At 57.8% G+C, this 15187-nt stretch overlaps 1 protein-coding gene across 9 annotated transcripts in view; it reads left to right on the forward strand.

Moving 5' to 3' along the window:
- The window catches only part of PPFIA1 (PPFI scaffold protein A1), an 88936-nt gene that overhangs the window by 47877 nt on the left and 25872 nt on the right, over window positions 1-15187 (forward strand). For 6 of the 9 annotated variants that reach the window (XM_040466059.1, XM_040466054.1, XM_040466051.1 and 3 more), the window contains 7 exons: window positions 585-716; window positions 1970-2032; window positions 3323-3402; window positions 6440-6569; window positions 9354-9577; window positions 11303-11546; window positions 13546-13575. In XM_040466059.1, coding sequence (XP_040321993.1) covers window positions 585-716; window positions 1970-2032; window positions 3323-3402; window positions 6440-6569; window positions 9354-9577; window positions 11303-11546; window positions 13546-13575 — 903 coding nt within the window. The remainder of the gene's footprint in view (window positions 1-584; window positions 717-1969; window positions 2033-3322; window positions 3403-6439; window positions 6570-9353; window positions 9578-11302; window positions 11547-13545; window positions 13576-15187) is intronic. The other 3 variants (XM_040466057.1, XM_040466053.1, XM_040466056.1) reach the window with 1 other exon arrangement.

Raw genomic sequence — 15187 nt, forward strand, 5'->3', positions numbered from 1 at the left:
CGTGAGCTTTGGTGTTACACTCGAAAGTTACTGGAGGTAATTAGCTCCGATTTTTTTAATACAAGTGTCCATTACAAAACATTCAGGTGATGTGTGAATATAAAGAGAAACAGATGAAAGTCTCTCTCACCACCGAATTTTTTCCAAAGTGGATTTTTTTTTTTTACCTTTCGCTTTTGTCTGTGGATTCGTTTCTTTCTCCCTGAAGCCGGATCCGAGCTTCTGTTTATGCACCGGGAGATTCCTCCTCCCGTGTGTGGATAAGCTGATGCCCGTAAAAGTTTGCTCGTTCCTGCGTGTACATCTGCCTCCTGAGCCCATCTGAGAGCTCATAATCAGGACATTCCTGAGGCCCCCTGTGTATTTCGTTTCCCAGAAACAACGGGACCTTCTCACGGACGATCCTTCGGAGGCACGTTCCTGGGGTTCTGTGCCCCGCCAGGTCGGTTCCGGCCGTGACGCGCAAGCGCGCCCAAGAAGGCTGTGGGAAGGGGCAGCCGAGGACGAGGACGTCCTTGGCACGCCCTCGGCGCGTCTGCGCTGGTGGTCGCACTTCGGCTTGAAGCTGGTGTCTCCTCTTGCAGGCAAGGCAGAGGGAGAAGATGAACGAGGAGCACAACAAGCGTCTGTCGGACACTGTCGACAAGCTCCTTTCCGAGTCCAACGAGCGGTTGCAGCTTCATCTGAAGGAGAGAATGGCTGCTCTGGAAGACAAGGTAGCACGGGACAGGCGACGGCCGAGGGCTCCCGGCCTCACACAGGAGCCCCCTCGCGTGGTTCTTTAACGCGGAAAGACCACAGACCGTTTCCCACTCCCCGCTAAGTTCCCAGTGTCCCGTCCCTGCCCGACGTACGTGTGTGGGCAGGTGTGTGTTACTGTCTAGAAGAGAAGTCTGGTCTGGGAAGGGCCCCCGAGAGGGAGCACTTTAGGCTTTTGCTAATTGAGACTTGAGGAGTAAGGTAGCTTCGTGCTAATCCATAAACGGCACAGAGGTAGCCACAGACAGTACATAACTAAGTGGAGTGGCCGTGGGCCGATAACCCTTTATTTACAGGACCTGGTGGTGGCTGGATGTGGTCGGCAGGCCCTCGTTGGCCAGCCCCACGCTGGGACCTGTGTTCGGTCCAGCCCTCACCTGGTCCTTGCGTGGGGAGCTGATTTCTAACCTCGCGTATGGAGATGACGCTGTAGGAGTGCGCTGTGATGTAAGGCATTTAATCAGCTGAAAACAGGTTCTCCCGTTCCATTTCCCGCCTTCTCTCTTTTCATCTGGTTTGGAAAAAGTCTAAGCCCGGACTCTTACACAGTCATCATGGAAACACTTTAGCTGTAACAGGAGGGAAGGAGTGTCATAGGATCTATGCCAGAGAAGCTCTGGTGGAAACAGTTGGATTCGGACCTGATAAAACCGCTCTGGCTACACCCGTGTCCCTGAAGATGAGCCCAGAATTCTCCCTGTGATTGGCACTTGGAGACACCAGTGAGCCCTGCTAATTACATGACACGCTTATTTTGCATAAAAACCACTAGGAAGTGCATTATTACACCCACGTAGGGTTCTTACCTCGCTGCCTCCTTGATCTCTGGGCCCAGCCTTAAGGTAGAGTAGTTTTGTCTTAGATTGGAATTACACGTATGAAACTTAGGTCATGTTTCCCAAGTGACCGGTGAATTACCCTAAAAGCTAGTACGGACCAGTTTAACTAATTAAAATAAACTTACGAACTTGTCGTACTTACATTCAGAAACTGATCCGTGAAGAAATCGTACACGGACAAAGTATTACCAAAGGCTGTTCCTGTGGTTTCAAAGACAGCATTTCACTCTGTGGGCATGTGACCCTGTTCGCTGGCGTAGCTACACGGTCCGTTCCTTTTCTGTGCTGCGTTATTGTAAAGAGAAACATAGCTATGCTCTATGCACTGTTTTCGAGAATCAACAGTAAAGGACTGTCTGTGTCTTTCCCAGAACTCTCTATTACGAGAAGTTGAAAATGTGAAAAAGCAGTTAGAAGAAACGCAACGTGAGAAGGTACTTCCATCTCTCGATGCTTCAGAGATCCGTCGAGACCGGAAAGGAGCAGGTGTCCGCTGGGGCTCCCACTTCCTCCACGGCGGGCCACCGCTGTGCTTTCGAGCGGCCCCACGCTCGCAAGTCTGAACGGCACGCGTGTGGCGGAGCTGGAGCCGAGCAGCCTCTGGGGTTCAGATTTCTGAGTCCCTTCGGGGGTTCACTCGAAAGCTAAAATGTTCGCGTAAACCTTTCGTTGAGTGCAGCGTTGCCCAGCAGGAAGGTAACAGGTGACACGGGTGTCATCCCAAGGATTCTCGCGGCTGCATTTGAAATCGTCAAACAGACGGGTGATGTTAGTTTTCATGCAGCCCGATGCAGGCAACATGTTATTGAATCACGTAAATACTGTAGAAATGAAGGAGCTACTCTACACTGTTTTTCACATTCAGTCCTTGCAACCCACGGGGCGTCTCACAGTTCCATCCCCTGTAGTCGGGACCAGCCCCATTTTGGGCGCTCAGCCACCTGCGGCGGTGTCTGCTGCCTGGGACGGCACTGCCTAGGGGGTTGTTGTGTGACCGAAGCTCCTCGTCGGTTTTGCTCCCTGGTTTTGCGTGTGCAGAAGTGAGGCTGGGCTGCAGAGGGTCCACGAAGGAGCACGTGCCTATTGCACAGAAGGGCTATTCCCCCACTGCCCAGAAAGGCCTGCTCCTCTCTACATAATTAGGAAGAAGTGTCAGTGGCTCGGTGTTTCTCCTCTGTAACCTTGCTGTGCCTGAGACCTAAGTGTTCAGTAGGGTTTAGGACGTTCACTTGGGGATCCGGGTGTTTACTGTAGGACTCCTGGGGAGAATGGTCTTGGGGTTCGTAACTGCTGAATTTACCCATTGCGGTTATGATGGTTGACACTTGAGCACACTGGATGCAGATAGCTTTTTCATTTTTTTTAATTGAATTCTAATGAACCTACAGTGTTGTATCAGTTTCAAGTAGACAGCATAGGGTTTCGGTAATTGCGCACCTTACTCTGTGCTCGTCGTCATCACTGTGGTCACCGTGTGTCACCATACAGAGTCCTTAGGGTATCACGGACCGTATTCCCTGTGCTACGCTCTTCATCCCCGTGACTGCCTGATTTTATATCTGGAAGCCTATGCCTCCTAATCCCTGTCGTCTCTTTCGCCCACCGCCCCCACTCTCCTCCCCTCTGGCAACCCCCAGTTTGTGCTCTGTGTTTAAGGGTATATTGACGCAAGTGATCGTAAACCTTGCCTGCAGCGGGTGTCATTGTCATTTGCTGCTTTGCAGGATCGGCTCCTACTGAACGTGGAAGCACTGAGGGCTGAATTAGAGCAGGCGAGACTGAGAGGCTCTTCCCTTCACCACGGGTATGACATTTCCCGGTTCACAGATCTGTTCCAGATGCTTCCCTTTGCCACGAATATGACCTGAACCGGCCCACAGTTACACACTAGAACCGTGGGTGTGCTGTGGTCTGATGCGAACCAGCTCCCAGGTACTGATAGCTGATGGTGGGGGGCACTGCCTTCGCCATGGCTCTGACACGAACCAGCTCACAGACACGTGTGTTAACACCTGCTGTGTATCTTTGAGAACGAGCCCTTGGCCATATGGGCAGAGTGACCTGATGTGGCTCAGGGAGCCGGTAGCTTAGTAGCTGGTGAGAGGGAGAAGTAGAACATCACTCCAGAGGATAGGCTTGGACACCCAGGAGACCGGGAGGCATGACAGAGCTCGCAGCCGCAGGAGGAGGTGTGGAAGGTAGGGAATGATCAGTTTCTGTTGTGGGTGGGTTAATTTGCACCCCCCCCCCCCCCCCCCCCCCCAGTGTGGCACTGATGGTTGGGGATAGGAGGGGTCCAGCATGCCAGGTGAGGGCCCGCGTGCCTGGGAGCTGTGCTCCCTTCCACAAGGCCAGTGGGGTCGCCATGGGAGTGGCCGCATGGCTGTGATTGTGAGGGTCAGTTTGACATTCATGGCGTTAGCACAGTGCTTGTAGCTTCTTATGTTTTTGAAAAGACTCTGGAGAATGACGTGTAGTCACTTTAAGTCTGTTGGGACAACTGTGAGTCGCCTGTGAAGGAGTGAGTCAGCCGGCTTGTGAGCTGCGTCCTGCAGACAGTAATTGTCAGCAAGGTATTAAAAGGTTTCTTCGCTTCTTTGTAAGAAATAGTCACCGTGTGAGCGTCCCGCTGGAGCGAGAGTCGCTCGAGTAGCTGACTGGGCCCCCTCAGGTGCAGGGAGCAGGCTCCTGCTCCGAAGGCAGGCCCGCTCGGGCCACACAGGGGTTTGGGTGGCTGCAGATGGGGGCTCTCGGGAAGGTCGAGGGTGTGCTGTGGCTGTCCCCGTTGAGCCTGCTCGTAGGAAAGAGGAGAGGTCAGCGAAGGTCGGGTCGCGAGAGGCTCTCCCTGTCCGTGGAGCCACTGGTGGCACAGCGAGTGTGTGTCCAGAGAGGGAAGGGCACGGGAAGATGAGGGCACAGGGCAGCCTCTCGGTTGGCTGATGGAGCTCCTCGCCGGCCGGAGGCCGGTGTCGCCGCTCAAGGACTTGAAGGCCAAGCGGGCAAACGGGAGCAAAGCAGACGCAGCACGGGCCACTGGCGTGCCCCTTGGAGTTCTCCAGGGAAGGGGCCGTGCAGGCACCTGGAGGCTGGCACCGTGGGGCAGTTGCGGTAACAGGGAAGTCCACGCCCGTCGCCCACCTGAGGCGTGCTGGCCAGCGAGAGGGATTAGGAGGGGCCGTGCGCTCCCGTGGTGCGGAGGGAGCAGCCGCGGTCACGGGTGGCCCTGCGGTCTGCAGACGGCGGGCAGGAGGCCGGTCGGGAACGGGGTCTGTTTGAAGCCGTCTCACATAGCGCTCTCCCGTGTGGTGGCAGAAGACACGCTGATGGGAGCTGTGTCGCCGCGAGCACGGGCGGCCGCGGGGACGGGACTGAGGAGGTGGCAGGCAGCCCGGCCAGCCGAGCCCTCCTGGCACGACCTCACAGCCAAGTCTTGTGTCGTGTCCTCCTCTAGCAAGACGAGACGGTCTGGGTTGCGGAGGAAAAGAAAGGTGACGGACCGACTTCCACACGCCGGCGGGGCAGATGGGACAGAGCTCTGGGATAGGACTGGATGCAGGGTGGCTGGGTCGGGGGCCCGGGAGCCCGAGACAGGGTGTCAGAGTCAGGGGACACTCGTGAGCCTCGGCGGAGCCACAAACCATCCCAGACCACACGCGGCGTGTCACGTGTAGCTCTCACCGGTTGGCGATGTGCCGTGGCCCCGCAGCGGTGACGCTAGGCCACCTGAGCGCAGGTGAGCAGTTCCGCCGGGAATAGGGGGACAGGAGGAGGGAAGGGTGGCTGTGGCCAGCGGGCAGTTCGGACTTGGCTGTCTTACAAACAAGCAGTACCCTGGGGCAGCGTTTCTCGAAGACGTTTCTTTAAAGGCCGCAGAGAGGAGCGCGAAGCACGCAGAGGAGACGTCCTGTCACGCGGGCTCTGTCTGCAGGCCTCGCAGGGCGGTGCCCGGGGCCCCCTCTTTAGTTGATGTGAATCCGATGGGAGTGTTCTGTCTCCCGAGACCATAAGGATTTCTGAAACGGAAGGCAGCCTCTCTTCTTTTCCAGAGAGCAAGGAGCCACTGGACTCCCGTGCAGGGTTCAGGTGTAGAGGGTGAGCCCGTGGCTGAGGCTGGGCATGTGGGCTGGCGGGTGCTCCTTCACCTCTGCTGACCACCTCCTGCCCGGAGCCTTTGCTGAGGGGGGCAGGTGACAGCCCATGTCAGTGACCCCATCCTAGGGGCTCAGGGCTCCGTCGAACTTTTCTGGAGACTTCTGTGGCCAGGGGGGACGGTTGTCTGTCAGTCTAAGCGGACACAGGCCAGAGACGCTTTTGCCTTGGAAACACCGGGCGCGTTGCCACCTCCCGTCCACGGGAGCTGCGAGCTGCGGTTCCCGAGGATCCTGCCACGGGTGCCCCTGAGGTGCCGGTTAGTGGCAAGAGGAGGGATGCCTGGGGTCACCTGGCCTCGCAGCGAGGGCCTCGGCACGCGCGGGAGATGGCACTTGAAGGCCAGAGGGACGCACAGGAGCGCTTCCCGGTCAGTCGGGCAGCAGGTGGCACAGACACGCAGGGCGACAGGTTGACGGGGGGTGGGTGCCGAGGCTGAGCACAGGCCCTGCTCCACATCGGGGACGGCTGGGCCGCGGTGAGGCGTTGCCCCTGCTGGGCCCGGGAGACCCTGTCTCCACAGGGCCTGGCTGGCGGGCTGGGATGGGAGCCAGGAGAAAAGACGGCGTCCTTGGAGACCTTCTTCTGTGACCTCATTTTCCAGATTGGCGGGTTCTGGCCTGGCTGACAAAGTTCACTTCTTGTTGATAATGACCTTTTTCTCCCCCCCGCCACCCGGTCCCATATTTCAGGCGACCGCACTTGGGCAGCGTCCCAGATTTCAGGTTCCCTCTGGCGGACGGCCCCACGGATGCCTACAGCAGCGCGGTGTTGCGCCCCCGGAAAGGCCGTGTGGCCGCTCTGCGAGATGAGCCTTCCAAGGCAAGGACCTCCGTCCTCTGGGGGCTCTCGCGGGACCCGCCCGCCTGCTCCAGTGTCACCTGCCTTATCCTCTGGCTGTGAGGCTCTTCTGGAACTAAACTGCTGATAGGCCGCTGTCTCTTGTCCCCCTCCCCCATTCTTCTTTTGCTGGCTCACAATTTACTTTGTAGAGCTTTTTTCTTTTCTTTTCCAAGAGTAGAAATGTGGATTAAGATGGGACCTACTGTTAAGCACAGCACAACGCTAATTAGTAGTTTTGAAAGGCTAACGAAGATTCAGTGAATAGGTGTATTCGTCTTTAAGCAAAAAAGAATTCACATTTGGAGGTTAAATACTTTTGTACTTTTGTCTGTTCAGCAGCGTGTATTTTTACATACTTGCGTATGTTTTCAGCACCGATAGTCATTGAACGAGCTTGGGCCAGACATCATCCCAGACCTAGGGCTGCAGCATGACCGAAAAAGCCAGATGAGGGGCACCCGGTGGCTCAGTCGGTCAAGTGTTCCACTGCTCATTTCCGCTCAGGTCACGATCTCTCGGTTTGTGAGATCGAGCCCCGCGGCCCCGCATGGGGCTCTGCGCTGAGCGCGCCTGGAGCCTGCTTGGGATTCTCTCTCTCTGCCCCTCCCCCACTTCAAATAAAACAAAGAAGACAATAAATAGATAAAAAATCAGAGGAGAGGCCCGCACCCCTATCTGTGCGCAGTGTAGTGAGGGGAGACCGGCAGCAAATGGGAAGTAAAAGGTGAGATGTGTGTTAGTCACCTATTTCTGTCTGACAGATGATTGACAAGTCCCCGCAAAGGGGAGCAGCTTAGGAGGACACTTCATAGTTGCTGGTTTCTGTGAACTTCGGAGAGTCTTAGCTGGTGATTGTGGCTCAGGGGCTCGTGAGGTTGCACCACCAGGAGGCTCGGCTGGGGCTGGCGGGTGCACTGTACGCTCCCTTGCCTGGGTGTTGGAGGCAGGCCTCAGGTCGTCACCACACGACCTGCCCACAGGCCGCTTGGCTGTCCTCCCGGCACAGCAGCGGCTTCCCCAGAACTCACGCGGAGAGAGGGTAGGCGGAAGGTCCCAGAGCTTGTGCCGTACTAGTCTTGGGAGCTGCCCGCCTTCACTTCCACCACGTTCTGTTCGTTAGAGCTGCAGGGCCAGCCCACACTTGGGGTCCACCCCTCGACGGGGGCAGTGAAGAACTCGTAGACCTAGTTTGAAACCACCACCGTGTCAGATGGGAGTAAGCGGGGAGAGGCAGTCGGGTGTCGCGAGTTGTGAGATGAGGAGGGAATAAGAATTGTAAACTCAGTCAGACAGGGAGGTATCGCCAGGAGGGTTACGTTTGAGCGCTGGCCCGAAGGAGGCAAGTGAAGGAGCCGTGTGGATGCATCACAGGTTGGTGCCAGCAAGAGGTGCTGATGGAAGGGACCTAGGGCATGAGAGAACGTGACAGGCGGGGGGGGGGGGGGGCCGCTCCAAGAGGTCGGGCCGAGGGGACACGTCCGGTGAGCAGTTGGACACTCCAGTCTGGGCCTCAGGAGACCTTGACTAGAGAGAAGGATTAGAGCCAGAACACGCCGGTGGCTTCTAGAGGCACAGGCCACATGAAGTCCCTAGGTGGGCGCCTGTGGATAGCCCCAGAGTCCAAGGGCGGCTCATCTGGGCACTGCCCAGCGTGGCAGTGGAGAGAGGGAGACAGAACTGGCAGAGACCAAGCGGTCCCGACAAGTGGTGGGAGGAGCCCAGTGGGCCAGGTGCTCAGGGAACGGGAGACCGGTGGGCCTGGTCGTGCCGGGTGGGGCCAGGCAAGGTGGAGGCCAGGCAAGGTGGAGGCCGAGGACCACGGTGGTCTGGTCCAGGAGCAGTTGTGCTAAAGCCCACTCGCCCGAGTTCCAGAGTCTGTGTAGACACGGTAGAGGCAGCTTTCTGGAGGACTTGAACTGTGGTTGGGAGCGGAGGCGCAGTGCTAGCTGCAAGGAGACACAGGGTAGAAGTTCTGTGGTTTGTGTTCTGTTATTTTGGAGGGAAAAGGGGGAAGGCATTTTTAGGCTGATGTGGATGAAGTTAGAAAGGTGATCATCCAGAGAGAGAGGGCGGAACGATGTCCCTGAGCGAGCCGAGGGCCTCGTGCCCGTGGGTGGAGCCGTCTCGGGGGGCGGGTGAGCAGGAGGGCCGGAGAGCCTCCAGGAGAGCCGCTGCTCGCACCCGCGCCCTGCTCCTCAGGCCACAGGGTTTGGGCTCGGCCGCAGAGGCGCCTCTGCCACTCGAGGGTCGCCCCGAGAGGAGCAGGTTCGCGGGCTGCTCCTGGGTCCTCTCTGCTCCTTCCATCCGGTCACACCAGCCTCGGGAAGGGAGGCGGGGGACGCTCCAGTGGCTGCGCGTCCCCTACCTGGAACAGCAGCGAGCCGGTGGGGCCGCAGAAGTGCGCTCAGATTTGATGGCCTTGTAACTGCCCACGGGGGTGGCTGGCTGGCACCAGGGTATTTTTTTATTCCCATTTTTGTTTCTGGTCTGCTCGTCCCACCCTGTGGACGATGTCACAGAAATGCCCCACGTCCACGGAGGCACGAGCGTCGCAAGGGGGTCTAAGTCATAGGCCGCCCTCCTCACCTGTGCCTTAAGTACTGCTTGCTTCGTAGGTCAGCAGCTTGTAAGCACAAGGCAGTTCCCCGCTTTCTTTGGGCCTCCAGTTGAAAACTTTCCAAGTTTCTGATAGGTTTCTTGTAGGTTTCTATAACTGCATTGTTATTTTCCACCTTTGCCGAGATTGAGTTTTCTTACTCACAGGTACAGACTCTTAACGAACAGGATTGGGAACGTGCCCAGCAAGCTAGCGTCCTAGCAAATGTGGCACAGGCGTTCGAGAGCGACGTCGACGTGTCTGATGGCGAAGACGACGGGGACACGCTCTTCAGTTCGGCCGCTCTGCTCTCGCCCAGTGGGCAGGCCGATGCCCAGACGCTGGCCATGATGCTGCAGGAACAGCTGGACGCCATCAACAAAGAGATCAGGTACACGTGATCGTGCGCGGCACCACAGAGATACCACAGTGTCTCCGAGGGACTGTTACCGCGCTCAGGAAGGTCTGGAACAAACACTCTGAATGCTCTGAGTGTCCCATAACGATAAAGCTCCTTCTGGTCTATTTTAAGAATATTGTGCGATTTCCCCTAGGTTATAAAATTCAGTTCACCAGGGCATCTGTCCACAGTGGTGGACAGGTTCGCGTCACCTCTGGGGAAGGGCGGAAGGTGTCCAGTCCCTTCCTGCGGGAGCCGACAGCACAGCCAGAGAGGACCGCGTGGGTGCCCAGTGTGCGCCTGCGATGCTCCTCGGCGGCGTCCGACCGAGGTTCCAGGGTCGGCCAGGACGCGGAAAGCCCAGGGTGCGGGGAGGCCTCCCTGATCCACAGCGCAGAGGGAGGGTGTGTGGGGCGGGCCGCGTGCATGAACGTAACATGTCGAAGTCGGTCCATTGTAGAGCAGTGAGTGCTCAGGGGGCGTGTGTTTGAATCATTTTACGCTCGTCACTATTTCAAGGGTGTTTTCTTTAGAAATCCTCTTAGCAGTTATGGTAGCGAATTTACAAAGCTCTGGTCCCACGGAGGCAAGAGAACCCAGAGCCTGGCCCTCGTGGAGACGGAGGCGGCAGGGTGGGCAGGATGGTGGGCCCGGGGGCCCGGGAGCTGCTCTGTTTTGCAGTCCTGAGGCCCCGGGGGGGAGCGGGCATGTGCTAGTGACCCTGCTGCCGTGGATCCGGGTAGAGTCACTGTCCACGTCTCGTTCTTGGGAAGCTAGCACAGGCAGACGTGCTCCTTCCTGCCTGCAGAGAGCGGGCGGCGAGGACAGACGCCAGCGGGAGAAGCGGGGAGGAGCGGTGGGCTCTGTGGAAGCCGTCCCCCGTCAGGTCAGCGCCTCGGCTTTGCTTTTGTGTGGCGTGTGGCCAGGGAGAAGCCATCTTCCTTCATGCGAGTTGACCAGATAGAAATGGTCAGTCGGTCCGGAGACTTGTCCGTCACAAAATAAGCTCTCGGGGTACGTAAACAGAGCTTTCATCGGAAAGGTCGCTGTGTGGATCTCCGGTGTTAACGTGGGCATAATTAGTGACGTAGTCAAATGCGGAAATTGCCGTTTGCTGATGCACTGCTCTCTGGCAGTGAAGAGTGTTCGCCTTGAATTCCAAATGAATGGAGTACGGAGGAGGCTGGTAGAAAATTCCATCAAATAAACTGGTTTGAATTCAGCCTTAAAAAAAACCCAAAAACTCAATGTTTTCATCTAGCCTAGAGGCTTCAGTGTCGGGGAGCTCCCAACTGCTCCGTGGGTGGGTCGGTCCTTCGGTTAGGTCAGAGGTCCCGATTTCCAGTTGCAAAACGGGTACGTCGACGTGTCCGAGAATTGGGAAGGTAGCAGTTGTGAATTCACAGCTCGTCGTACGGCGAGAGCTGCCGGTGAGCCTCTGGCCGACTCTGAGCGCACAGGAGTAAAATCAGGCACGGTTGGTGGAAGGAGCTTTACGGGACGCCCTGCGGGAGTCCCCTCGTGTCGTTCTGAAACCGGGTGTGTCGAAAAGACGCTAAAAGGGAGACCGTTCTCGCTGAGGCGGGGCCGGAGCAGCCGTCCTTGGAGCTCACCGGCCCGCACGTTCGCAGCGCGGGAGCAAGCGCGGACTTGTGACGCGGGTGCGTTTGCGGCTTTGCCGGGGCGGCGAGGGTGACCTGTCTGCTTTCGTCGCAGGCTCATTCAGGAAGAGAAGGAGAGCGCAGAGCAGCGGGCGGAGGAGATCGAGAGCCGAGTGGGCAGCGGCAGCGGCAGCGGCAGCTTCGACAGCCCCGGCCGTCTCAGACCCGCGGGCCCCGGCGCCCCGCACCCCGCGTCCCCGCTCGCGGGCCCCTCCCCTCCACACAGCGGGCGCTCCACCCCACGGAGGGGCCCGCACAGCCCCGCCAGGGAGGTGGACAGGCTGGGGGTCATGACTCTAGTGAGTATCTGCGTCTTCTCCCTGCGGCGCTCCCCCCACCCCGGCCCCCGACTTAGGCGCCAGAGTCCGCGAATACGGTTCCGTCTCGTGTTTTACCCAGAAGGAAAGCCGGTTCGTCTGTCACGCTCAGAGGTGCGAGAATTTTTAAAGCAGCCGGTATTTAGTCATTCAGCAGTAGCCGGTGACACACGGATTGTGCTGCGCGGGTGAGCGGGTTAGCCGTCGTCGTGAGCTCATCGTCAGAGCTTTCAGGTGTGGAACTTTGGATGTGGGCCCGTGCCCGGCACCGTGGCTCCGGGGGGCGTGTTCTTGTCTTCGGGGAGTCGGCGGTTTCACCACAGTAGGCACGGACGGTAGAGAAGGCGCAGAGTGAGGCGGTGCTGTCTTTCTCCGCATTAGAGATGCCTAACTGGAGGGGACGGGGCACGCGGTCAAAAAGTACGGTAAAATAAAGCTCACGTCGGTTCTCCTGACGCTGGTGCGTGTGTGAGGCCAGCGCGGCGGCGGCGTGAGCCCCACACGGGGACGGCTTCTGGGAGCGCGTCTCCGCTCCTCGGTGTCTGGAGACGCCGTGACCGTGCGGTTTCTGGGCGAAGCGCGCGGCTCTGCAGAATGTAGCTTAGGTTTGGAGGGCACGTCACCTCTTTCCGCCTACGAGCACGTTTACGACGCTGTGTTTCCGGGTGCGCTCGCGTCTGCCAGAGTCCGTCCCATTACCGGCGTTTTTCTTCCCAGCTGCGCTGTTGGCCAGCGTGTGATCAGATCCGCTGTGACCCCCTTCTGTGGCCCGCGACGCGGGAACCGGTCCGTTTGGTGTTGTTTTGACGTCACTCTGTGTATAATTCGCACCATTAGCTGATCAGCCCGTACCCTAAACTCTTGGACGGTCTCATCTGTGCTTTCGCGCTTTCTTCCTCTCGGAGAATTTGTGAAAGTCGCTATAAAAATAATCGGGCTGTGTGCCGGCCGAGAGCGTCTCTGCTTCCGTGCTGGGTTTTGATTTGCCGTCTCGTCCTTTCGCTTGCTTACCGCTGTTCACGCAGACCTCCGCCTCCCGCCCCCCGGCCGGTATCTTGTTCGCCCACCCCCCGCCCCTCTCTGCCCCACGCCGTAAGCCCCTCCGCAGCGCGCTCCCGTGGCCGTGATCCTGTGTGTGCGGCGTCTGTGGTCAGTCGTGGCTCTCTCGTGTCGTTCCTGCTTTGTCTTCGTTTCTCGTGAGGTAGTGGGGTTTCGCCCCAGTGGTGACCAATGGCACTTAGCGTGTCCCCGTGTAGTACGCGTGGATGCGGGTGTGACACAGATAACTCGTCAGCGAAGGGTTTCTTCTAAAGAGATCAGACACAGCACGCTCTGTGGTGCCGACGCGCGTGGTCAGGACTCCAAACCTCATGGGCTTACCGGGCACAAGTACCGCCTTCCACACGGAAACACGGGGCTCCTACAACGTGAAGCTGTCACCTCTCTCACGCCCGTTTTTGTCACGTACCTGCACAGCATGTTGATTCTTGGGAAGTCTTCACTCAAATTCTAGGTCAGGACTTGACACTAACATCCAGCAGGTCCTTAACCGGAGTAGGTCGGTTCGGTGTTCTAGCGGGTGTCGCGGTCACTTCTTGGGCATCCACGAGGTTGATAGTGTAAAAGCGGAACGTGGCTTTCAACAAGGAGAACAGTTACAGAAAGCTTTAGCACAGACAACTGTTAGATCTCTTTGTTACACAGGATGCCGTATTTTAATAAATTATTTACGTCGTAATGGAATCTTATCTCCCTGAGTAATAATTTATAGTTTCTCTAGTAAATGTTGAATAACCTATTACGTTTAAATGTGTGGTGGAAAGTTCTGTTTCCAGTTATGGTTGTTTCTAAACCTTATCTCGATTATGTCCATGCTGTTGTTGTTTTTAAAACATGTTTGCCTCTTCTGGTCCTTGAATTTGTGACTTCCGAGCGTGCAGTAAATCTGATTTCTCTTCATTTCTTTGCATGCCTCTGTCAGCCTAGCGACTTAAGGAAGCGTCGTAGAAAGGTAAAGTGCTTGGTAGTGTAACCTACCTGTGTTTGTCTGTGGCGGGTGGGAGAGTGCCCGTCGCTTCGCAGAGCGGGCACCACAACCGGGTCACGACAAGCGGCCGGTGTGTCCCGGGAAGCGCTGGGCGCTCGAGCTCGGCGGCCGGTTTCCGTGGCGCCTGCGAGGGATGTGAGAGCTTGCCTTTCTCTCTCGTTTGTCTCCTGCTCGCTGCGCACTCAGTTATGCGAGACATAGAAGTTTCTAGGAAGAGAAATGACTGAAGCCGAGCCCTAGATGTTCGATTTGGGGATAACCACCTTGGACAGTCATGGCCAGCAGCGTTCGGCGAACTCTTGGGGTCCACCAGCTGCTGTGTGCAGTGGTTTAGGAGCCTGTTAGCCGGCCCCCACCCACACCCCTGCGAGCCGCAGCGTGTGTGGTCACCCCCGTTTCCAGATGTGGAAACAGGCCGAGAGATCGGGTCCTGTTCCCGAGGCCGCATTGCAGCGCAAACGCTGGCCACGACACCACTCTGCCACGTACCCCACCTTTGCTCGGGCGCCCTTCTCTCCTTTATGGCGCCCCGGGCTGGGGCAGGGCACCTCCTGTGTCCAGAGGACCATGACTTGGGTGTGCCCCTTCTCACGGGAAGTGCCGTGCCTCGGGACCGGACCCTTGACCAGAGCGCTCCCCTCACAACTGGGATGCTTTGCTCCCTGGACCGTACCCCCATCCCAGACCCGCCCGGCCACGTGCTGACAGGGCCGTGCCTCTGATACGGAGCTGGGCGGCAGCCGGGGGAGCCCCTCCCCTGCAGGGACGGTGTGGCCGTTCAGTTAAACTCCGGGTTCGAGTGCCAGCTCCGTCAAAGGTGGTTTCATGACCCGGGCGTGTTAATCACCCCCTTTTTGCCCTGGTTTGCTCCCCTGGTAAGTGAGGACAGCGATAGAATCGTGGCCCTCAGGGTGTCCACAAACTGCCCATCGGTGCACGGTCCACAGAGGTCGGGAGCTCTCACCGGCGACGGGGCGCAGAGCACGCCCTGCAGTCCGCTGGCTCGTGCCGCCCTTTCCTCGGTAGCAAGACCTTCTCGAGGAAGGAAGGAAGGGGCGTGTGGTGAACACCCAGGCAGGACGGCCTGCTCCCGCAGCTCACTGACGGCTCCTTGGAGGGCTCCTTGGAGGCTTTGGGGGATGAAGACTAGGTGCACGAGAAGTTGGGTGTCAGGTCCGCGCGCACGGGGCCAGCACGGGCGTTGCGCTTCCCAGCCCTGCGGGAGCCTCCCTTTTGGTTGAGACCGAAATGGCCCATAGGCCCAAGTCTGGCGGGACCCAGCGCCGGGCGGGGGCTTGCGCTGTGACACAGGGGAGGGCCTGTGCCCGGAACCCTCCGTCTCTGCTCACCTCGTAGCCGGGTCCCTAGTGTGGCTCCCTGTCCTGTTCCCTTTTGGTGTTTGTTTTCTCCATATCCTTGCCTCCACCTGGATTTGAAATCTATTTCTGTTACTTAAGTCTGACCCTGTTTAGTTTTATGTTGATAATTTGTAGCCGGTTAAGGTAGCCTTTTGTTGTCTGATGATGGTCACGGAAATCAGGAGAGGAGGCAGGTGTTCTGTAGCTGTTGGTTAAGC

This window comes from Herpailurus yagouaroundi, unplaced genomic scaffold (assembly GCF_014898765.1).
Source record: "Herpailurus yagouaroundi ecotype Mexico unplaced genomic scaffold, PumYag 569, whole genome shotgun sequence".
Lineage (NCBI taxonomy): Eukaryota > Metazoa > Chordata > Mammalia > Carnivora > Felidae > Herpailurus > Herpailurus yagouaroundi.